Source organism: Lissotriton vulgaris, chromosome 12, assembly GCF_964263255.1.
Source record: "Lissotriton vulgaris chromosome 12, aLisVul1.2, whole genome shotgun sequence".
Lineage (NCBI taxonomy): Eukaryota > Metazoa > Chordata > Amphibia > Caudata > Salamandridae > Lissotriton > Lissotriton vulgaris.
The window spans coordinates 503392136-503412238 of record NC_141700.1 but is presented as its reverse complement, the minus strand read 5'-3'; the positions used below and the strand labels follow the sequence as shown (position 1 = coordinate 503412238).

The following is a 20103-nucleotide window of genomic DNA, read 5'->3' as shown; positions in this document are numbered from 1 at the left end:
GAAGTTTGCATGAACCGATAGGCAAATTCATTGATAAGTACTTACAACCAACAATCAGAGAGATGAAAAGTTACATAAAGGACACAACAGACTTTTTACTACACCTACAATCCATACAAATCACGGAAGATGATCGTTCTAATCATGTGTACGGCTGATGTAAAGGCGTTTATACACCTCCATACCCTATGCAGGAGGTATAGAGGTGATGGAAATGGCCATAGTCAACACCAATTTAAAACCATTGATGCAAAAGTTTCTCATGGAACTGCTTCTATTTACCTTATATCAGAGCTACTTTGAATACTAAAATGAATGGTACCTGCAGCTATCCGGCATGTCTATGGGGAATTGTGCGGCGCCCATATATGCCAATACATATATGAGGCAGTATGAAAAAACAAACATCTACTCTAATCCAACATGGCAAGAAAATACAAGACTCCTAGTAAGATACATAGATGATATCTTTATATTGTGGAACAATACCAAAGAAAAATTACATGAAGCCCTTACAGCACTCAACTCTATCAATGACAGAATACAACTCACCTGGGACATACAAGAAGAAAAAATAACATTCCTTGACGTTGAAATCACATTGACCAATACAGGCATAGAAACGGACCTATTCAGAAAACCCAGGGATAGAAACAACAGTCTACATTACACCAGCTTTCACCAAACACCCCTTAAGAATCACTTACCGTTTTCACAAATGTTACGAGCAAAGAGAATCACGTCCAATGAACGACAAGCTCAAATCAGAATAGAAGAAATGGCCCAGAGATTTGAAAAAAGAGGTTACCCCAAGAAACTCCTGGAATAGACAAAAGAACGAGTGGCAACAATATCCAGAACAGACTTGTTGAAAAAAAACACAAAAATATCAGACCAACGCATGGTTTCAAAATTTTCAACTATGAGCACTCTGACTTCAGATCATTATTCAAACAAACACCAATCTTTGCATACACCAGGAATGAAAACCTAGGTGAACTGTTAAAAAAAGAACAACCAGAACGGACAACATATAGAGGACTCAAGCTTGCATGAACTGCAACAGTTGTAATAATGTCATGAAGGGGAACACCATAACCCATCTGATGAAAGGCTTTGACATTAAATTGAAAACAAATGCTACATTGATTCCACAAACGTTGTTTATCTCATAAAATGCCCATGCGGAAAAACTTATGTTGGTAAAACAGAAAGGAAAATAAAAGTGCGTATGAACGAACACAAGTCTAACATAAGAACGGAAAATGAAAAATCATCAATCGCTATGCATTTAATGAACATAAACATCAGATTTCACAACTAAAGTTCCTAATCTTAGAACAAGTACCCAAAAAGGAGGGAAGAGACAATAACAAATTCTTACTGCAGAGAGAAGGCCACTGGATATTTAAATTAAACTCCATGAAGCCTTTTGGACTGAATGACGTTTGGAATTTACTTGTTTTCTGTAATAATGTAATGTTTTAAGGTCCACCGGACAGATGATGTAATGTCCCGGCACTGCGACTTAGCATTAATAGAGCATATTTCGACTGTCTATCTTATTATTCGTTATGACCAGTTAACTGTATAACACATACTCCACACAAAACATGAAACCACACAAATAATAACCATGACAGCAAACTTAAAACAAAGCTTGAATACTGTTTATTCAACTATTTGTCTCACACAAACCAATCCAATATGGCCGCCACTATTAGTCGATAATCCCGTTAGCTTGTAGACGCCCCTCAATATCACGTGGTTATATAATCTTTATTGAAACCACAAACACAAACACAGTGAAGCTGTTACGAACGACACCGTGAGACGCGACTGATGCGTACCGCATTTCAAAAAGTAAGTTCATTTACATCGCACCAAACTTTAATAGACTTGTTAGTTTGGAGCATAACATTAGAATACTCACTAATACCAGTTCCGTTATCGTACCACAGTAACCAAGACGCCACGGCCATTTAGACACGTGAGTGAACATTTTTTCGCTACTATTTTCCGCCACTATTTCACCGAAATGGACAGTGACAAACACAGATACACGGGGTAGAGACCGAAACCTTTAAATACACAATCGTGAATCCACAAGGTTATCATCTTGCAAAGAAATGTATATTAATTGCTCTTTGTATATACTGGTTTGGTTAAAATGCTAAGACACAATATCCTTTCATTGACAGGAAAGCTCCCGGAATAAGGCCATTATGGCCGAAATGCATTGGAGCGAAGTGTACAGATTTAATTATAAACAGGCATATGTGAAAATGGAATGAAAAACAAATCCTAAAAATTCACGACTAAATGAAATGACTACAATAAATGATACTCATGTTTGAAAACAGATAACTGGAGGAGTCTTATTTTCCAAGAACCAAAGGTAGTGCCTTAACAAGGGATTCTTCCAACGTCTGGAAGCACATTTTCAGCTTCTGCCCTCAGTCCCACTCGTTTTTGGTGCCCTTCTACCCTCTGTCCCACTCGTTTTTGGTGCCCTTCTGCTCTCTGTCCCACTCGTTTTGTCCCTTTCTGTCCTGTGTTCCACTCGTTTTTTCCCCTCGTTTTTGGTGCCCTTCTGCCCTCTATGTCCCACTCGTTTTGGTGCCCTTCTACCGTCTGTCCCACTTCGTTTGCCCCTGTTTTTGTGCCCCTTTTGCCTCCTGTTCCTTTTGTTTCCCCAGCCACTGTGGCCTTTTGTTTAAGTATTGATGTTAATCGGAGCCCTTGAAGGGGCTCTGAATAACATCAAAACTTAAACAAAAGGCCAGAGTCTGCTCCGCACTACCTCACAGCTGCAAGCGCCACAAGCCCCCCCCCCGCCTCCTTACCTGCACGCCTCACGACCGCTCAGCTTCATTCGCGCTACTCGCTTCTTTCAAAGCGGCCGGCGGCGCGACGTCCTGACCGAGTGCACGCTCCAAGCGAGGTGGTGCGCGCTGAGTTCAGGAATGGTGCACGCACGCGTGCGCCCTAGAGGGAACGGTGGACGTCAGAGTGCTCAGCTTCGGAGGTGCTGAAGGTGCCTTCTTGCATCCGCTCCTGCTCCAGTACATCGATGCCTTCCTGGAAGATGTCGTCCGGTATCGATGTCGATGATCGAGCCATGCTTCTTCGAGCTTGATGATCTATGATGGTTTTCTTGGAGTGGAAAGAGGCACAAGCTGGACAGTCGTTGGCCTCGTGCTCAGGTGAAAGGCAAAGGTTACACACCTCATGCAGATCGGTGTGTGGAAACATGGATCCACATTGAGGAAATTTTTTGAAGGGAGTCCTTTCCATGAGCCTAGAAGGCCTGATGGCTCAGCTAGGCCCGAAGGCCTGCTTTGACAACCGGAACCGAAGTAGAAGCTTGTAGAGATGAGCGTCGAAAGGGAAACGCGATCGAAAACAATACTTGGGTAAGGATTGCACAAATTGGGTAAGGATTGCACGTTGAAAGTTAAATCGGTAACAATACCGAACTGGAACACGTGGAACACATCCGAGCCCGATGGCGGAAAAAAACAATCTGAAGATGGAGTTGATGCCCATGCGCACTATTGTCCAAAGGAGGACTCACCTATCTCGTGACTTCCAAAGACTTTTCCAAAGCAATAACAAACTGCAAACATCCAGGCCCAACACCAGATGGCGATCTATGCATAGTGTGTGATCTGCAGCTCATATGCCTCGAACATAAAACACCTCACCGATGGTTCACTCAACATCCTTGCCAACTCAAGCTGGAGAAGCCCTTTGACAGGCCAGGCAGGATTCTTGGTTAGGACCAAAGTTCCCTTGAGATGTCACGTCTGCTCCACAAGTGAGCTCCCGTTTGGGTGCCAAGATTTCCCGCCTTTAATACCGTTTACTCAACCTGAGGAGAAGGTCCTAGAAACCTTGCCTCCTTTCTTCTGTTCAAGGTCAAGACAGAGCTGGCCAGGCCCCTGTATTTTGACAATGAGACGGCTGTACATGCCACCTATTTCTCTTGCATCAATCTCTGCTCTGAAAGGTACCAAGCACACTTCCCGCACATTATCCCACCAAAGCTAACAAAAGCCTAAAACAACCTTGAACGTGAATAGCCTAAACAACTTGAGTAATCTGGGGGCCTGCCTGTGCGCGCAAAAAGCTCAACCAAGACAGTCAGAATTCACGAGGGCATGTCAAAGCCAATAGTAAGAACTTCATAATACTTCTCAATGTACAACATAATACACATTTGAGAGTGCTTTTTTTTTCTCTCTCTCACTCACTCACATCCCACACGTTCTGTTACTGGAAAAGTTGTTTTACTTTGTGAAAGCTCCCACTCTAAAACTACAAAGAGACAAGAAAGAAATCTTCAAAGACATACAGGACATTCAAGCTAGGATAAAATAAAACACCAAAAGTCAACTAAAACAATGTTAGTCAAAGGTCATCACATGATTTCAATGCATACGTGTGCCTCCAGCACTACAGAGGGTGCCTGCCTACCTATACCAAAAAATCATGCAGCGCAGAACGTGCCAAGTGTCCATCCCTCCTTACCTCAGAGTCTAAGCAAGAATGCTTTTCGAAAGCGTGGAGGGAGGCACAAGTTGCCACCTTGCAGATGTCTACAACTTTAGCTAAAACTACAGAAGACCTAGCTCCGGTGGAATTAGTTCAAATACCTCAGGAGGCTCCTTCTTGACCAAGGCGTAGCAGATCTTGATGCAGAGGATGATCCACCTGGACAGCATTCTCTTGTGGACAGCCTAGCCCTTCATATTGCCCACATATCCAATGAAGAGTTGGTCGTCCAACCTGAAGTCTTTAGTCCTGTCCAGGTAAAAGCTGACTGCCCTCTTGGGGTCCAGGCTGTCAAGTCTTTCCTCCTCCTTAGAAGGGTGAGGGGAAGGATAGAAAGTGAGCAAAGTGATAGATTGCCCTAGGTGGAAAGGAGAGGCCACCTTAAGCAGGAAAGCAGCTCTGGTCCTAAGAACCATCTTATCTGCATGAAATGAGGTCAAAGGGGGCTTGGAGCAAAGGGCCTACAGCTCACTAACCTCCCTAGCGGAAGTGATTGCAATCAGAAATATTGTCCTAAAAGCGAAGAATCTCAAAGGAGAACTATGTAAGGGTTCAAATGGAGACCCCATTAAAAAAGTAAGAACTAAATTCAAATCCCATTGAGGCATAATAAAGGGAGTGGGCGTAAACATATTGGTGAGACCCTTCATGAATCTCATGACAATGGGTTATTTAAGTAAAGAGGGTTGGTCTGGCGAACAGAGAAACGCCGACAATTAACATTAGCTTCTGCACAACCCTGTTGTGCCAGGAAAACATAGAAACTCAACTGATCTCTTGTCACACCACTTTACAAGCTTGGGCCACCTACCAGAATAGGCAGATTTGTTGGAGTGTCATCTGGCAGATAAAATAACATCCGCCACATCCGGTGGGAGAGAGAAATAACTCGGGTTGCTCCATTCGATTTCCAGGCATGAAGGTGCAAGCTCTGTAGGTGGGGATGAAGAATATGCCCCTGGGACTACGAGATGAGGTCTGCCCTGAAAGGGAGATGGAGTGGAAGGTGCAATGAGAGGTAAAGGAGGTCTGTGTACAACACCCTTCTAGGCCAATCCGGGATGATTAATATGACTTGGGCCCGGTCTTGACGAATCTTTCTCAGAATTCGCAGAATCAAGGGTATGGGAGGAAACGCGTAAAGAAGCTCCCAGCCGCAATCTAACTGAAACGTGTCCCCTAACGTTCCCCGCATCGGATACTAGAGACTGCATAACGACAGGAGGTGCGGGTTCTCGTGAGTGGCAAATAGGCCCAACAAAGGAAACCCCCACATACTGAAAATGAGATGAACCACCTCCGGATGGAGACGTCACTTGTGATCGGCAGAGTACTGCCGACAGACTGTCTGCACACATATTCAGCACTACGGCCAGATGATATAGAATCACGCAAATCTGATGGTCCTTACCCAGGACCAGAGTGGCAGAACCTCTCTGCAGAGACGATACAACCCTACTTCTCCCTGTTTGTTGATGTACATTGTGGTAGTGTTGTCCATCAGGACCTGAACAGACTGACCGCAAAGGGAAAGAAAGCCTTGAGGGTTAAACGTCCGCCTACAATTCCAGAAGATTGATGCAAAACAATCTTTCCACTGGAGACGAAAGGCCATAAACCTCCAGATCCCCCAGATGAGCTCCCTATCCTACAAGTGGAGTCATCCATTATCACTGTGGCCAGAGGAGAAGGAGGGTAAAACAGCTTCCCTTGAGACAGGTTGTCCGAAACACTCCACCATTACAGCTCCGCCCCAGTGTCTGCGGACATTCTGACCACCTCCATGAGATCTCCGTTGTGTTGAAACCACTGCCTGCAGGGGCATCCCTGGAGGGCCCTCATGTGCCAGCGTGCATGGCTGACCAACAGTATGCAAGAAGCGAACAGACGCAAGGCCTTCAGGACTGAACAGCCGCTCTAATCTGAAAAAGTGTAATCATAGTATGGATGTCTTGAATCCTCTGCAGAGGTGGGAAGACATGACTCCCAGTAGTGTCCAGTACAGTAGTATCCAGTACTGCCCCTATGAACAGGTTGCGTTGTTACTTGCAAATGATGCAGCACCAACTACGGCGACTTTGCTTTGAGCAGCTAGTTGTCCAGATAGGGAAAAACAGGAATCCCCGATCTCCTGAGATGTGCTGCTATCACCGCCATTACCTTTGGGAAGACCCGTGGTGCGGATGTAAGCCCGAACGGAAGAACCGCAAACTCGTTGTGCTGAGATCCCACCGTAAAACGGAGATACTTCTGAGACGCCTTCAGGATGGGTATTGAGAATTCATCCTTGTGGTGACATCGGAGTACATAGGAACACGACTTCGGTGTTTCATTCTTCGCCGACCGACATCTGGATCCATGGTGCTGCTTTTTCTTGTGCTTCCTTGATGACTTTGAGGTATGAGTCAGCGACTTAGATCTTGTCATCCTCCAGACCCTTTTCTGCTTCTTCGCCCTGGCCGTAAAAAGCGTGGATTCCCTCTCTTTCAAGGCCTTAGGATTCATACGCCTGCATGACAAACACCCCTCGCGTCATGGTCAAACGAGAGGCACCATAAACAATCCTCATGGGGGTCAGGGATAGACATATGATCCTCACATTCCCTGCAAGGCTTAAAACCAGGTTTCTTATTGGTAGCCATGACACTGCTACAATTTCAGGAAGAACCTCCAACAATGAAACTCCAGAAATGGAGAGCCCTGGAAAAAATATTGTGTGTCAACGGCGTGGAAAAAGTTAACGGACGCCAAGACGCCAACAAAGTCTTCTTATGGCTCTGATGATGTCACATGGAGTCACGTGAGGAGTCGGTCTATTGTGATGTTCTTGTCGACTTGGGAGAGCTATGGAGAAAAGTTTCCATGGAATGCTGCACATGGGGTAATTCATAAGGTGAGGAATCCACAGGCAGATGTATCCATCAGAATAGCTCAGATAAAAGGGAGCGTCTGTAAGTAATCTGGTATGACACTGGCATGTTGCTAGTGAAACCCAACGTTTAGAGGTTTGCCGTCATTTGAAGGTAGGTGGTGACTGCCTGTAGTGAGCTCACTTTCAAAAGCGAGTTGTCGAGGTAGGGAAGAATGCAACTCCCGACCTCCACAGATGTGCAGCAACCACGCCATCACTTTTGTGAACATCTGAGGAGAACAAGTGAGGCAAAAGCGGAGCACAGCAAAGCTAAAGTGCTCCTGTCCCACTGGGAATCGCAGATGTGAAAATAAGCGTCATGCAGCACAAAAGCTACCATCCAGTCTCCAGGTTTGAGGGCAGACAAAAACTGGGCCAATGTGAGCATCTTTGATATGTCTTTCCACAGGAGTGCATTTAGAGGGTGAAAATCTAGGACAGGATGGAAGCCTCATTCCTTCTTCAGCACCAGAAAATAACTGGAGTAGCAGTCAGTGCCTACTTATGATGCCGGTACTCTCTCGATGGCTCCTTTGGCCAATAGGGCCAAATGGTCCACTGTCAGCAGTTGTCAGGATGGTGGAAGAGTTGGTAGGGTGACGGGAAGTGGTTGGACATAACCCAGCTGAACAATATGCAGCATATACTTGCCCGAAGTGATTGCCTGCCACACTAAGAGAAAACATCGGACTCTACCTCAGACAGGGAGACTGTATGCCATGAAGCTCTCCATGGGAATCCTCCTGGTGGTCAACAGACCTGGGACCCACACCCACACCCAAAACTCAGAATTATCTTGGATGACAGACTCACAATGACTAAACAAGTAAATGCTGTCATCTGCTCCTGCGTCTTCATCCTGCGTATGCTGTGCAAAATATTCCGATGGCTCCCGCGTGACACCAGAAGGACGGTCACCCAGGTTCTCTTCACAAGCAGGCGGGATTATGGCAATGCACTCAACGCTCTAGCATTATGAATCAACTCATACATTGACTCCAGAACACTGCCAGACCAATCTCATCATCCCCCACAAAAAACACATCACACACCACCTCAGAGAGCTACACTGGCAACCAATCCAAAAACGATGCCAATTCAAACTGTCCACCCACGCATACAAAGCCTTCCACAATGCCGGACCTGCCTACCTCAACCACTGTCTCAACTTCCAACAACACATCAGGCAATTAATCTCTACCACACTCTCCCATGCACAAATATCATGCATCAGCAGGAGCAAATCGGGAGAACACTTCTCCTACATCGCTGACAGATCCTGGAATATCCTTCCACATCAGAACTTTGCCATCCCTACTCGAGTTCTGTAAGAATCTGAAGACCTGGCTATTCAACTAGGTGCCCGATCTGCCTAACATCTGCTTCAGCGCCTGGATATCCCTTGGGTGAACATAACATACAACACCCGACACATAATAAAATAATGCATAAAATATAGAAGATGAAAAATACAGTAAATTTTTATACAAGGGGCTCTATCAAAACAAGATATTTCCAGTTGGTCGAATAAAAAAAAAAAGTGCCTGGCACATGCAGGACAAAGCTTTGGTCTTGTGTACACACAGAAGGGGGAGGCTCATTCCTAAATTTTAGAATGGCCCATCGAGTGAGAGAAGCCAGCATTGGTCAGGGGTTTGACGTTTACATTCATGGGGTGGGAGACATTCATCACTATTGATATGAATAACTCATTGTGAAGCAAGACACTTTTTAGTTTTGCTAAGGAACTATCTGGGTGGGTTGGAAACAGAGCATGTCGTCACAGATGTTGGGATTGGTTGGGTTGGAGAGGGACATCTTGACTGAATCAAACTCAACTTTCTGATGAAACCAGACAACCTTGCCAATAATCAGGAAGCTAAGGTGTTATTTGTAGTGTGGTATTAAGTCATTCAACCTTCATCTGAGCAACCATGTACTGAGTACTTTTCTTGTCTTATCCTCCATCTTCTAGTAAAAGGACGTTTCCTGCTGAAAAATGTTTAGTTCAAGAAAGCATGACAATATTGTGGTGGTTTGTTCTCCTGTTCGTGGCGTTGAGATTGATAATGTCCCTGGCCTAATCATGAGACTGATTAGCTCAGGCATTGCCACCATAGATGAAACAAAGCTACAACCGAAAAATCATCAGTATGCTTGTTTCTCGCTGCGAAGGTGGGTGGTGATTGATTTATTTCGTATTCCTGAGTTTGGTAAGAGTTGATGTGGACACGTATTGGAACAGGGCTACTTTTCGCCTTTGTAATGGATACAATTTAGTTTTCAAGTCGCAGAAAGCGTGTTTTATTTTATCCTATAGAATTTAACTGTGGTCTGCATATCTTTGGTTAAGCGTTTCTTGATTTGAAAAGTGTATAAAACAAGTGATGTGTACGATTTCATAGTGTATTTTTTAGGTTAGAGAATAAGGCAAAATTGTTGTCAAACATAACTCTTGAAGTTTTTGTTTGATATAACTTTGCTGTTCACTCAAATGTGAATGGTGCGCCGTATAGTTATATTTTCAGGATCATCAGCACTCTGAAATTGTACTGCTGTCCTTGCTTTATAGGTCTCGCCTACGACGAACGCGCTGAAAGCGCGTTCTCGCAAGCGAGAACTATAGTCGTCGTCTCAGCAGTCTGAGACCGACGAAGGGAGACAAGACCTGGCCGCGCGCAGCGTCTCCCCATAGGATAACGCTGTGCGCGCGGCCAGGTCTTGTCTCCACAGCATGCATGGCAGACCGGATCGCGTTGCGCGCCTCTCTGGAATGCAGGGGGAGTTTTCAGAGAGGCGCGCGGCGCTGATAAAAGCTTCGCTGACACGCACGCACAGACACACACAGAGAGACACACACATGCGCACACACGAGCGCACCTACACGCACGCAAACACACACGAGCGCACTGCGGCACAGCATTTACTTTCGCTTTTCTTGTTCTGCCTGTCGTTGCACCGTACTCCATTAATAGGCTTGCCTTCTTTATGAATGTCCTGGGGTGAGAAATGCTTGCTCTGCCCTCATTAATCATCCTTCTGCCGTTACTCCGACTGATGACGTAAGGTGTATGCAAGTGCCACGGAAGTGACTCAGTGCACTGGAATTGCGCGGTCATATAAAGCCCATATCTTCTTGCCAGTCACAACTGTGTGCCAATGCCGTGCCCAGGAGGGTACAGAGCAGCGGTGAAAAGCAGACTCTCGAAGCATGCGGAAAGCGCTCTCTGCACGTTTGTGAGCGAGGGGGGTGTTTTAAACATAAAACAGAATCTGAAATACTTTCAGTCACACACGATGGTGAGTCACTTTGCATCACTGTTACGCATGATTCATAAGGTGCACGAAGTACACAACATTGTGCAGTATATAAAGTCCCTTTCCGGAAGGCACGCTGCTTGTGAGACCCGGCACAGGCGGTCCCTCCCGCGTGAGACGGGTGTTTACAGAGGAACGGGCTGTGACAAGGGGTGTTTGCACCAGCACAGATGGGCTTTGTGTACCGTGGGCGGGTTTGTTTGGTGCAGCCGTGCTGTTTCTTGAGCACTGTGGGTGTGAAACGGTGTGTCTCTAAAGGCACGGGAGGCTTTCCCAGGCACAGTGTGGGAGTGATGTGAAATGGACCATTTCCACTTACACAGATGGTCTGTTGTGTACAGCGGGTGTGGCCGGCATTGCTCTTGGGGTGTACTGTTAGGATGGGTAACCTTTGCTTTTTCCATCTACGGTAAGCGGATGTGAAACGGGGCAGTCTTGTGTAACCTGGTGCAGGTGGGCTGCCCTCTGGCCACCCCACCCTCCTCTGTTTACCTCCTGCCCCACGGTGGAAGGAGCCCCTGACTCCGGGTGGGGTAAGAGGCCACATTTTATTGTCAGTCTCCTTCTTAAACCATGATCTGGAAGATTCGCGAAATGAATGGTCATTAAATGTCATAGTTCTCCTAAAGCTGTCAAAGCATGCTTTCATAGGCATAACCAGCACTGAAGGCAAACATCATCATTCTTTCTCTTGCCGCATAGATCGAGGGCTCCCTTGCTACCTATGCGAGTCCCTCCCCGGCCATGCCTGGACTGCAGGGGCCGTGCCTGCAGTGCCACTTTCCTTTGGCCTCCTTGGCTGCCCTTAAAATTATATTATGACATTTAATATAGTGCATGAATCACTCCCGAAGGAGTATGTCGGTGCTACAATGCTGTGAAGAAGAGACATCCTAAAACAGCAAGGTCTTCAAAGCCTTCTAGAAGACAATAGTGAGTGAGCATAAGAGAAGATTAGTGGGGAGTTTATTCCAATGATAAGGGGCAGTGTAGGAAAAAGATCTACCCCCCTGATTTGAGTTCCAAATGCAAGGGATAGTCAAAAGAGAGGTGCCTGCAGCTGCTGCGCTGCCGGAGAATTCCAGAGCTGTGCCCTCCGCAAATAACCAGCAAACCCGATTTATATAATGACATTGTCTGTTTATTAAATGGTAATGCTGTTTTGAGTTTGTATAATGGTTTTTCAGATACATTGTGTGCCTCACTAACGACGTCGCCGACATGTGTGAAGAGAGTGGTGCAGTGAAACCCATAGAGGGGGGTGCTTTGCAATTAAGGACGTCTATTTTATAAAGCCCCGGAGCAGACATATCAAAGTTCTGTCCGGGCAGCTCCCTGTGCAAATCTGCAGCCCTCGTTGTGCGAATGGTGGGAAAAAATGCAATAAATTTACAAAGAGCCAGGTGCTGGTGATGTCATCGGTTGCACTTGTGCACAGCGTTGCACCATTGTGAAAAGGTGATCTAGAAGTGTCTCGTTTTAGCATTTGTATATGTGGTAGATACTGACTCTCCAGTACACATTTCTAAGCAATGACAAACGTGCGGGGGTAAGCTCCTGAAAATGTGCAATTCATCGTTAATTACGCAGGGGCCGTAGCATATACCTCTTCCTCCTCCAAATCCAAGTTGGGTTAGTTTAACAGATGTGAAATTTGATACAATTTATGGGTATTGCCCTTTCCTATATTTCATACATTATCGGTGGTGTGCCCTTGCGACAGCCACCTTGTGCCATTTGACGTTATGTTTATGTCGGGGGCTGTGTTATGCACGGTGCCCAGACAGCACAACGGGATCTTGTAGGTGCGTGTTGAAACCCTTCCAAAGGGGCTGCAGATCATTTCATAACCCCTTCTGTATCACAGGTCTATGCCGGTGGTAATGTGCAGGGGGCAGGCAAAGAGACTATTTGGGGTGCACCGACATTTTGTCCTATCGAAGAGGTGCACAGTAAGTAAACACAGCGGGCACTTCCTAGATTCGGGAAATAGAGGTCTCAGGGACCCAGAAGTCACCCCCACAGAGGGATGCTGTCACTCACTGAACTCATCTGCAGGGTATTTCTGCTCCCCTTTAAAAGTGAGACCGGTTTGTGCCTGCACAGTGAAAGGCAGGCCAGCACCTTCATGTAGCTGACCTATGTTTCACTAATGTGCTGTTGCTAGTGTGGTCACAGATTCACACATTCACTCTGCACCCGGTGCACAGACTTAAGTGTGTGCGGTATCTGTGCGCGGGGCAGTGCAGTGCATCTGTGGTGCAGTCTCGGGTGACACGACTGCATCCCAAGAGGTCACCCATATTCGAACTCAGGGGGAGACTCTTAGCTGCATTAAGATCCTGCACACATAAGAAGACCTAATACTGTGGTGTCCAACAAAGGTCCAGGAGGGCCTGATCAGTGCCAGACTCCTGCGTCAAGCACTATGTAGATCACTTCCACTTAGATTTGTTCAGTGTAAACTATTCTCATGTGTACATTCTGAGAGTCGGGCATGGACCAGGTCCTGCAGTAGCTGCCTTAGACGTCACTCCCTAGGAGGGATCAGCGATCAGCTCCTGTCACTCTTGAGGGGACAGTGAGGTGCATGCAACTGCCATGCTGCAAAGACCACTGCATTTGTGCAGCAAGCTCTGCATCAGTGCATCATGTACTGTTCTAGTGCATCAAACTCTGCCCTCATTTATGGGTATTTGGCGTGAGGTGGCGCAGCAAGTCACCTTGCCAAATTGAAAGGGCAGGAATGCACTGTATTAATCCAATACTGTGCATTGCTGTCTTTTCCCTTTGCGCTGACGCCATTTAGACAGCCTGTGCCAATGGAGGCAGCCCTGTAACATAGTTGTCCTTAGGATTGTTTGGTGCAGGAAAGGGCATATAGATATAGTATAGACATTTAAAATCTATGTCAGAGAAGCATATTTTAATCTAAAAGACCCTGTTCTTTGATTTTCGTCACAATAAAATACACTGAACATAATCTTCACAAAAGTTATTTACAAAACTTTAAGCTATTGCCTTTATAAATTACAATCAGTTTGATTTAAGTATTAATTATTTAAAAAAATTAAAAGCCATTGTTATTTGTAATATCAAATATATCTAAGTCACATAAATACAAAACATGTTGCATTACAAATGCTATAGGTGTCACATTTGCGAAAGTTATAACTATTGGCATTGTAAATGACAAAGCTATTAATTTAGATATTTTCAAAAACAACACATAAATAAAAAAATTGTCATCTACAAGACCAATAGCTCAAACTTTCCTAATGCGAGACCTATTGCATTGCAAATGCTTGTTTATTCAGTCTGTCAGTTCTCCAAGCCATTTTCCACATGATCCGGTCTAGTATCTATATTTGAAGAGAATGGTCCAAGTGTTTTGAGGGCTTTGTAAAGTTCTAATGACGTCTCAAGTTTTCATTCTTAAGTTTTTACATGAATTATTCGATGTCGCCTTTCTTCAAGGGCGTCTGAAAGTTGCCTACTGGCTGTTGAGTTTCAGCTACCTGCTCTGTCTGGGGGAGGGTTCAGTAAGATCTCTTTTGCTAGTTTTTGAGGTATATGTAAGCTACTTGATGGGCACAGGTTTCTGCTATTTGGGTTTTGAAAGAACTATAGAGCTTGAAAAAAAAAATTGGGGGGGGGGAATGCAACATGGTCGCTTGCGGGTGACTTTGTTAAATTAAGGTTCAATAATAATAATAATAATACAGATTTTTGTATAGTGCGAACAGCTACCTCAACTAGGAGGTGTCCCGGTGCTGTGAGAGCAGAGCAGGTCTCAGAACCCTGGGAAAGGAATATCTAGTTTTCCTGTGTGAAGAGCCAGGTCTTTAACTGCTTTCTAAAGCAGAATTCCGAGGGGGCGCTCTGGAGTAAGAGCTCAAGAGCCTGCCATTAGAATTTACTCGGGTCTCGAGGAAATGATAATCAGTGAAAGCATAGTACTAATAGAAATATTTTTCTTCCATATGTCTGGCAGTGAGGAAAAGGCAAGATCTCCGACATTCTGATTGAATCTACAAGACTGCGATTTTAGAAATGTCATTCCGGAGATCAACTCAGTTATAAGAATTTGGTTAACTGCTGAGCGCAGGTCGAAAGAGGGAATTTATTTGTGCATCTACCACTGAGGCTTCTGTTATGTGCCAGAAAATTGCATCTTTAGGCTCTGGAAAAGCATGCAGCATATGCTCTTGCAGCCCTCCACAGCTGTCATATGTTAGTTAGAAGGGATAAGACCCAGATTTATAGAGAGTCTTTACTATACAAGGCAGCTGCCACAGCTTGGGGAATCTTCCATCACTTGCACCACAGCACAACACACCTCTCCAAAGACTATCCCAAAACAAGGCCATCCTCAGTCTGTTCAGTTGCCTGGCATTATAAAGATCTCCCAGAGCCATGACCCGGTGAATCAGGTCTCCAATCGATATTGAAGCTATCATGGGCTCTGTCGGACTCAGTCTTCAAAGTAACCCTAGTAGACAAACACCAAAGTCCCCCACTGTGTATTTTCACATGTGTAGCCATCATATTCTTTTGTTGGGTTTCACTGTGCGAATCAGGTGGAAGGATGCATCCTTCATTCAGCTCAGTGTTGGTAAATGGGTGGGGGGTTAAAATTGCAGACTAGTGTTAATGATGGAGCTTCTTTTCTTTAGCTTGGTGCCACAGGCAGAGTGTCTTGCATTCTAAGGCAACTAGTAATCTGTCATGGTGTGAGCCCTCAGCTTGAGCTCAGTAGAGATGCATCTTGTCGGTCTGTGCTACAGCCAGCCACTTCCATCCCTGCTCAAAATCTCAAAGTTATCCAGGTGCTCAGACGTTAATTGGTCAATGACAAGGCAGGCTGAATTATTTGCCAAAAGACAGAAAGAGAAGAATCCTTAACATGACTACAGTGTTTTGGAGAAAAGGACGATACTGTCAACATTGCCTATCAGGGTAAGAATAACCGTGCTGTGGAGAGGTGTCCTTAGGCCCATTTTTCTTCTGCAGTGAGAAAAACTACTCCCATCATCGTAAACAGGATGCATGGAGGGTTTAGGGTCTGAAACAATGCTTTAGGTGTTTTATTAATTTTGAACAGGAAGTTCTGGGGCCAAGAAAGAGACCCCCACCAGCAGGGACCAACATTTCCATACGACATTTACACCATCAAGAAAGTTGGGAGCCAAGCATGAAGGTTCTACTTGAATTCTAGTTCTCGATCTACAATTGGCAGGCACCGAAGTAACATAAGAAAGTACAACCTCAAAGACACTTTCCACTAAGGGATACAAATGCTCCATGGAAAGTACTTAAAGCTTGCAGCTGTCTGATAAGCTACAGCATAAAGCATGTAAAACAATGTGCTGAAAACAGAGAGAACAACAAGAGGATTTTATTATCACTATACCCAATCGATCCAAACGAAGGCAGCCTTGACTAAAGAGAGGACATCCAAGTCCAGTGACACTGGCAGCACCGGGACAGAACTACACCTCCAGTGGATCGCTTGGTGCATGTGCGCAATAACATTTTAACAAGTTAAGAATCAAAAGAGCACTAATATCTGTGATAGAAAATAATTTTCTTGCATAACCTATCTCAAATTATGCAAACATACACTCCTTCAAAACAAACTAGGGACATCACGAGAAAGCAATTACAAGTATTAAAAGAAGCACCTTTTAGCAGCTGGAAGTTATACTCCACTGCTCCTTCAAAGTTTTCCAGGTTGACGATCCTGTGCTTTATTGTCCTTCGTGCTAAACCCTTTTTCTCAACAGATTCAGGTTCATCAGGGGTATCGAAGTCCAATTCGAAAGACCTAGAAAAGCAAGCTCAGTGTATTCATATATTTTTTGGGTGCCAAGTATTTGATCTGAAACAGCGGCTGGAATTACATTAACACTATTATGGCAACATGTTACATCACTTAAGGCCCCTATTACGGCATCCAGGCTAATATATTAGATTATTAGTTTACCAAAAATCATCACACTTACCAGGTATATGAATACATCCTACACCAGAATGTGGTCCACATATGTTGTCAGTACTCGGGATTATACATTTCTTTCAAGGAACTATTACTGGTTTTCACAATTTTAGTCAATGGCATATAGTTGAAGAAAATGAATTTGATTCTAATGACTAAAATGAGAGTAGAATATAATTGTCATTTTAACAAACAGCCTGAAATCCGCCATGGAGATTATTTCAGGACACTTTCAACAAAACAATTCATGGGACAAATAACTGACGGTCATCTCTCTGCAGGAAGGCCCCTGAATGAGAGATCAACAAACTGGCGAACAACTGTTAGTAATTCGAAACTTAGGGAACAATAGACCCAAATGAGATTCTAAGACTAGCTAAAAGTAGTAGAGATTCTAAGACTAGCTGAAAGTAGTAGTATAATCATATTTTTGTCAAAACTATTACAAATAATGATCCCAGCATTGCTAAATGTCATCCACAGTAGGTGTCCCAGAATGCTCCTTGGTTTGATGAAGCCTGTTCATGTATTTGGACATGTTGCCACATCCTTCACCAGTTGAACCACCTAAAAGCTTGGTTATGTTCTATTACATATCACTAAACTGTTAAACATTGCGTCCTCGAAAAAAGTGCTAAAGTCTACCTCAAAGGCTAAACATATTGGACCTTCTATTACACTAGAAATGAATCAATACAAAAATATATTTGCAATCATGATACAAATACAACTGTACACTATTGACCCCATAATAATCCTTACATTTCTTGGACCATCACTCCTTAAAACTAAATACACCATATGTTCTGAACTATCCTTTGTAGAAGTACAACCTCCCCCCACTTTCAACACTCAGCATTTATAAGGCTTTTTTGCTTTTAATTGTCACTTTGAGAACTTTGATGGGTCATACACTGCGGGAATGGCAATTTTCACTACTTCCAAAGTGACTATGAATGCAAGGGGAACTTTCGGAAATTAATGCTGGACTCAAGAGGTGCTTACTGAAATGCTAGACAAATAGACTGATGACAAATGTATTCTTGGACTAAACACAAATTAGTTCACCAACTTCAGTTTAATGGACTGAATTTAGAAGGATTCTACAATATACTAGATATGGTGAAATCTTCTGTTATAGGTACACGTTTCATCTTGAGATGTAAATTACAATTTAAAAATGGATTTATTAAAACTGAATGACCTTGCTGAAGATGTTTATGTTTTTCAGTCTTAGTAGTTAGGGCATAAGAAATACCCTGCATATATACATTAAAAAAACTTATTAAGAATATCCCTTTGGAAACGAACCTTTCAGTATAAAAGGACATTTTTGGGGAGACTGTCAAGCTACAAGTTTGTTACAAAATTCTAAAGGTATTTTTTCCAATCAATTGTGATTAAGCATACCTGTATTTTGGTTTCCAACTGTATTTCATACTCTGCCAGCCTGAGGTAAGAGTGACCACTATCCCTTTTTGCCATATTTTGAACTTTTCTGACACAAAGAAAAGAAGTTTAATCCTATTTTAGGATCTATGAATCCACAGCGATTGAGGCCCTGCTAATTCTGTTGGTGTTATGGAACAATTGCGATCTCTTTTAAGAAAAAAATACTTTCATTTGATGACTGTAGGAAGCTGTCTCTGAATATACAATACCAAAGTGAGGTATAGTGTACACAGAGTCCAATGGAACCCAAAAGGTAGGCAGAGGTAAAGTAGATGGCACCTCACTGTCTATTTAGGGCAGTGTGGTCGAGCAGTAAGGCTTTATCAGAGGACAGTGTTAAGCATTTATTGTACATACTCAGTCAGCCAATGAACTCACACACTCAAAACTGAACTTCAGTCCAATTGTTTTTGTATAAAAAAATATTCTTTTAGTTATTTTATTTCCTAGAACCAAGCAAGCCTGGCACAGGTAAGTGGTACATACTTTGCAGTATATATACAGTTTGTAACACAGTATGGATTGCAATTGTAAATGCAGTTTGTTTTGACTTACAGTATTGTTTATGAGAAATGCAATGCTTTGTAAATACAGTACATATACTTTGTATAGGCTTTTCAGTAAGATTACAGGTAAGTTACTTTTGAGATTACTTTTCTTACTCAGAGTATTATACCTGGGTACTACTCTGGGACATTTCCTGCAAACAGGAAAGTAAAATCGTTTTTGTTAAATAGTACAATTTTAAAGAATTTCTTTAGCTTTTCAAACTCCACACTTTAAAACTTTTCCAAGACAAACAGTCAATGTTATCCTATGGAGGAAAATAGGGTTATCAGTTTTAAGGTAAGTATTCGGTAGTGGGAGTTGAGGTTCTGGTGGTAGACTCTGGGGTCCCCCAGGGTCAGAGATGCACTCTTGTTACACCCTCAGCGGCCCTACGGTGGCCGGGTGCAGAGTGCTGAGGCCCAATGTTATCCAATGGGGGAAAGGGGGGCTCTGGTTGGATGCTGCTGACGAGCAGGCCACTCGGTTGTGGGAGCAAAGCTCCTCGCCTTTAACTCAGGGCAAATGGGGAAACAAAGTAGCACCGAAGGTGCACCTTCAGCAGCACTAGGGCGGCCGGGTGCTGTTTCGACGTCGGACGCCTTGTTGTTTGCAATGGGAAACTCCGGTTTGCAAAGGAACTGCAGGCTTGGGAACGAAGGTCTTCTGGGTGCGACCACTGCTTCGAGAGGTAAGTTAGGAAGTTGGGGGTTGGTTAGGCACTGTCGGTTTGGCCACCCAAGGCCGTGTGGCGTCGGGCGTAGGGATGCCTTTTGGGGTCGGATCGTCTTACCAACTCCTGGGGCGGTTCGGGGGTCCTTCCGGATTTAGGCTTTCTGTGTCGGCTAGAGGTTTGAGGCAGGTCAGGGGTCTCCGGATCTCGAGTCAGGATTGCCTGGGTGACACCCTTGTGGTGTTTGCCCACTCGAGCTCGGGCCGTGGACTGCAGGTGCAGAATGGTGCAGATTTGCTGTGTCCGGCCGGAGCCAGAGGTTGGAGATGAACAAATCCGGTGTTCACAGGAGACACAATCTTTGTGGTTGAAGGCAGGCAGGTCCTCCAGGGTTTGAGGATGCTGGCTGTAGGAGTCACCAGGAATTTGCAGGAGCAGGTTTGAGGTGGTTACAGGCCGGTAGGGCTGGGGCCAAGTCAGTGAGCGTCTTCCTCCTGTTAGCTTCTACACTGCTGTTTGGTCCTTCTTCTTTTCTTGTTGTTTCTTCTGGTCTGAGGAAGCAAGGTTCAGGGGTGTCCCTAAACACTAGATTTAGGGGTGTTACAGGTAGGTAAAAGGTTGGGACCAATGGGTCCCCTCACTGGGGTA

At 44.4% G+C, this 20103-nt stretch overlaps 1 protein-coding gene across 2 annotated transcripts in view; it reads right to left on the bottom strand.

The window, feature by feature from the left end:
• The window catches only part of CENPT (centromere protein T), a 1372670-nt gene that overhangs the window by 563779 nt on the left and 788788 nt on the right, over positions 1–20103 (bottom strand). For both annotated transcript variants that reach the window (XM_086945259.1, XM_086945260.1), the window contains exon 12: positions 16471–16613. In XM_086945259.1, the coding sequence (XP_086801385.1) occupies positions 16471–16613 (143 nt within the window). The remainder of the gene's footprint in view (positions 1–16470; positions 16614–20103) is intronic.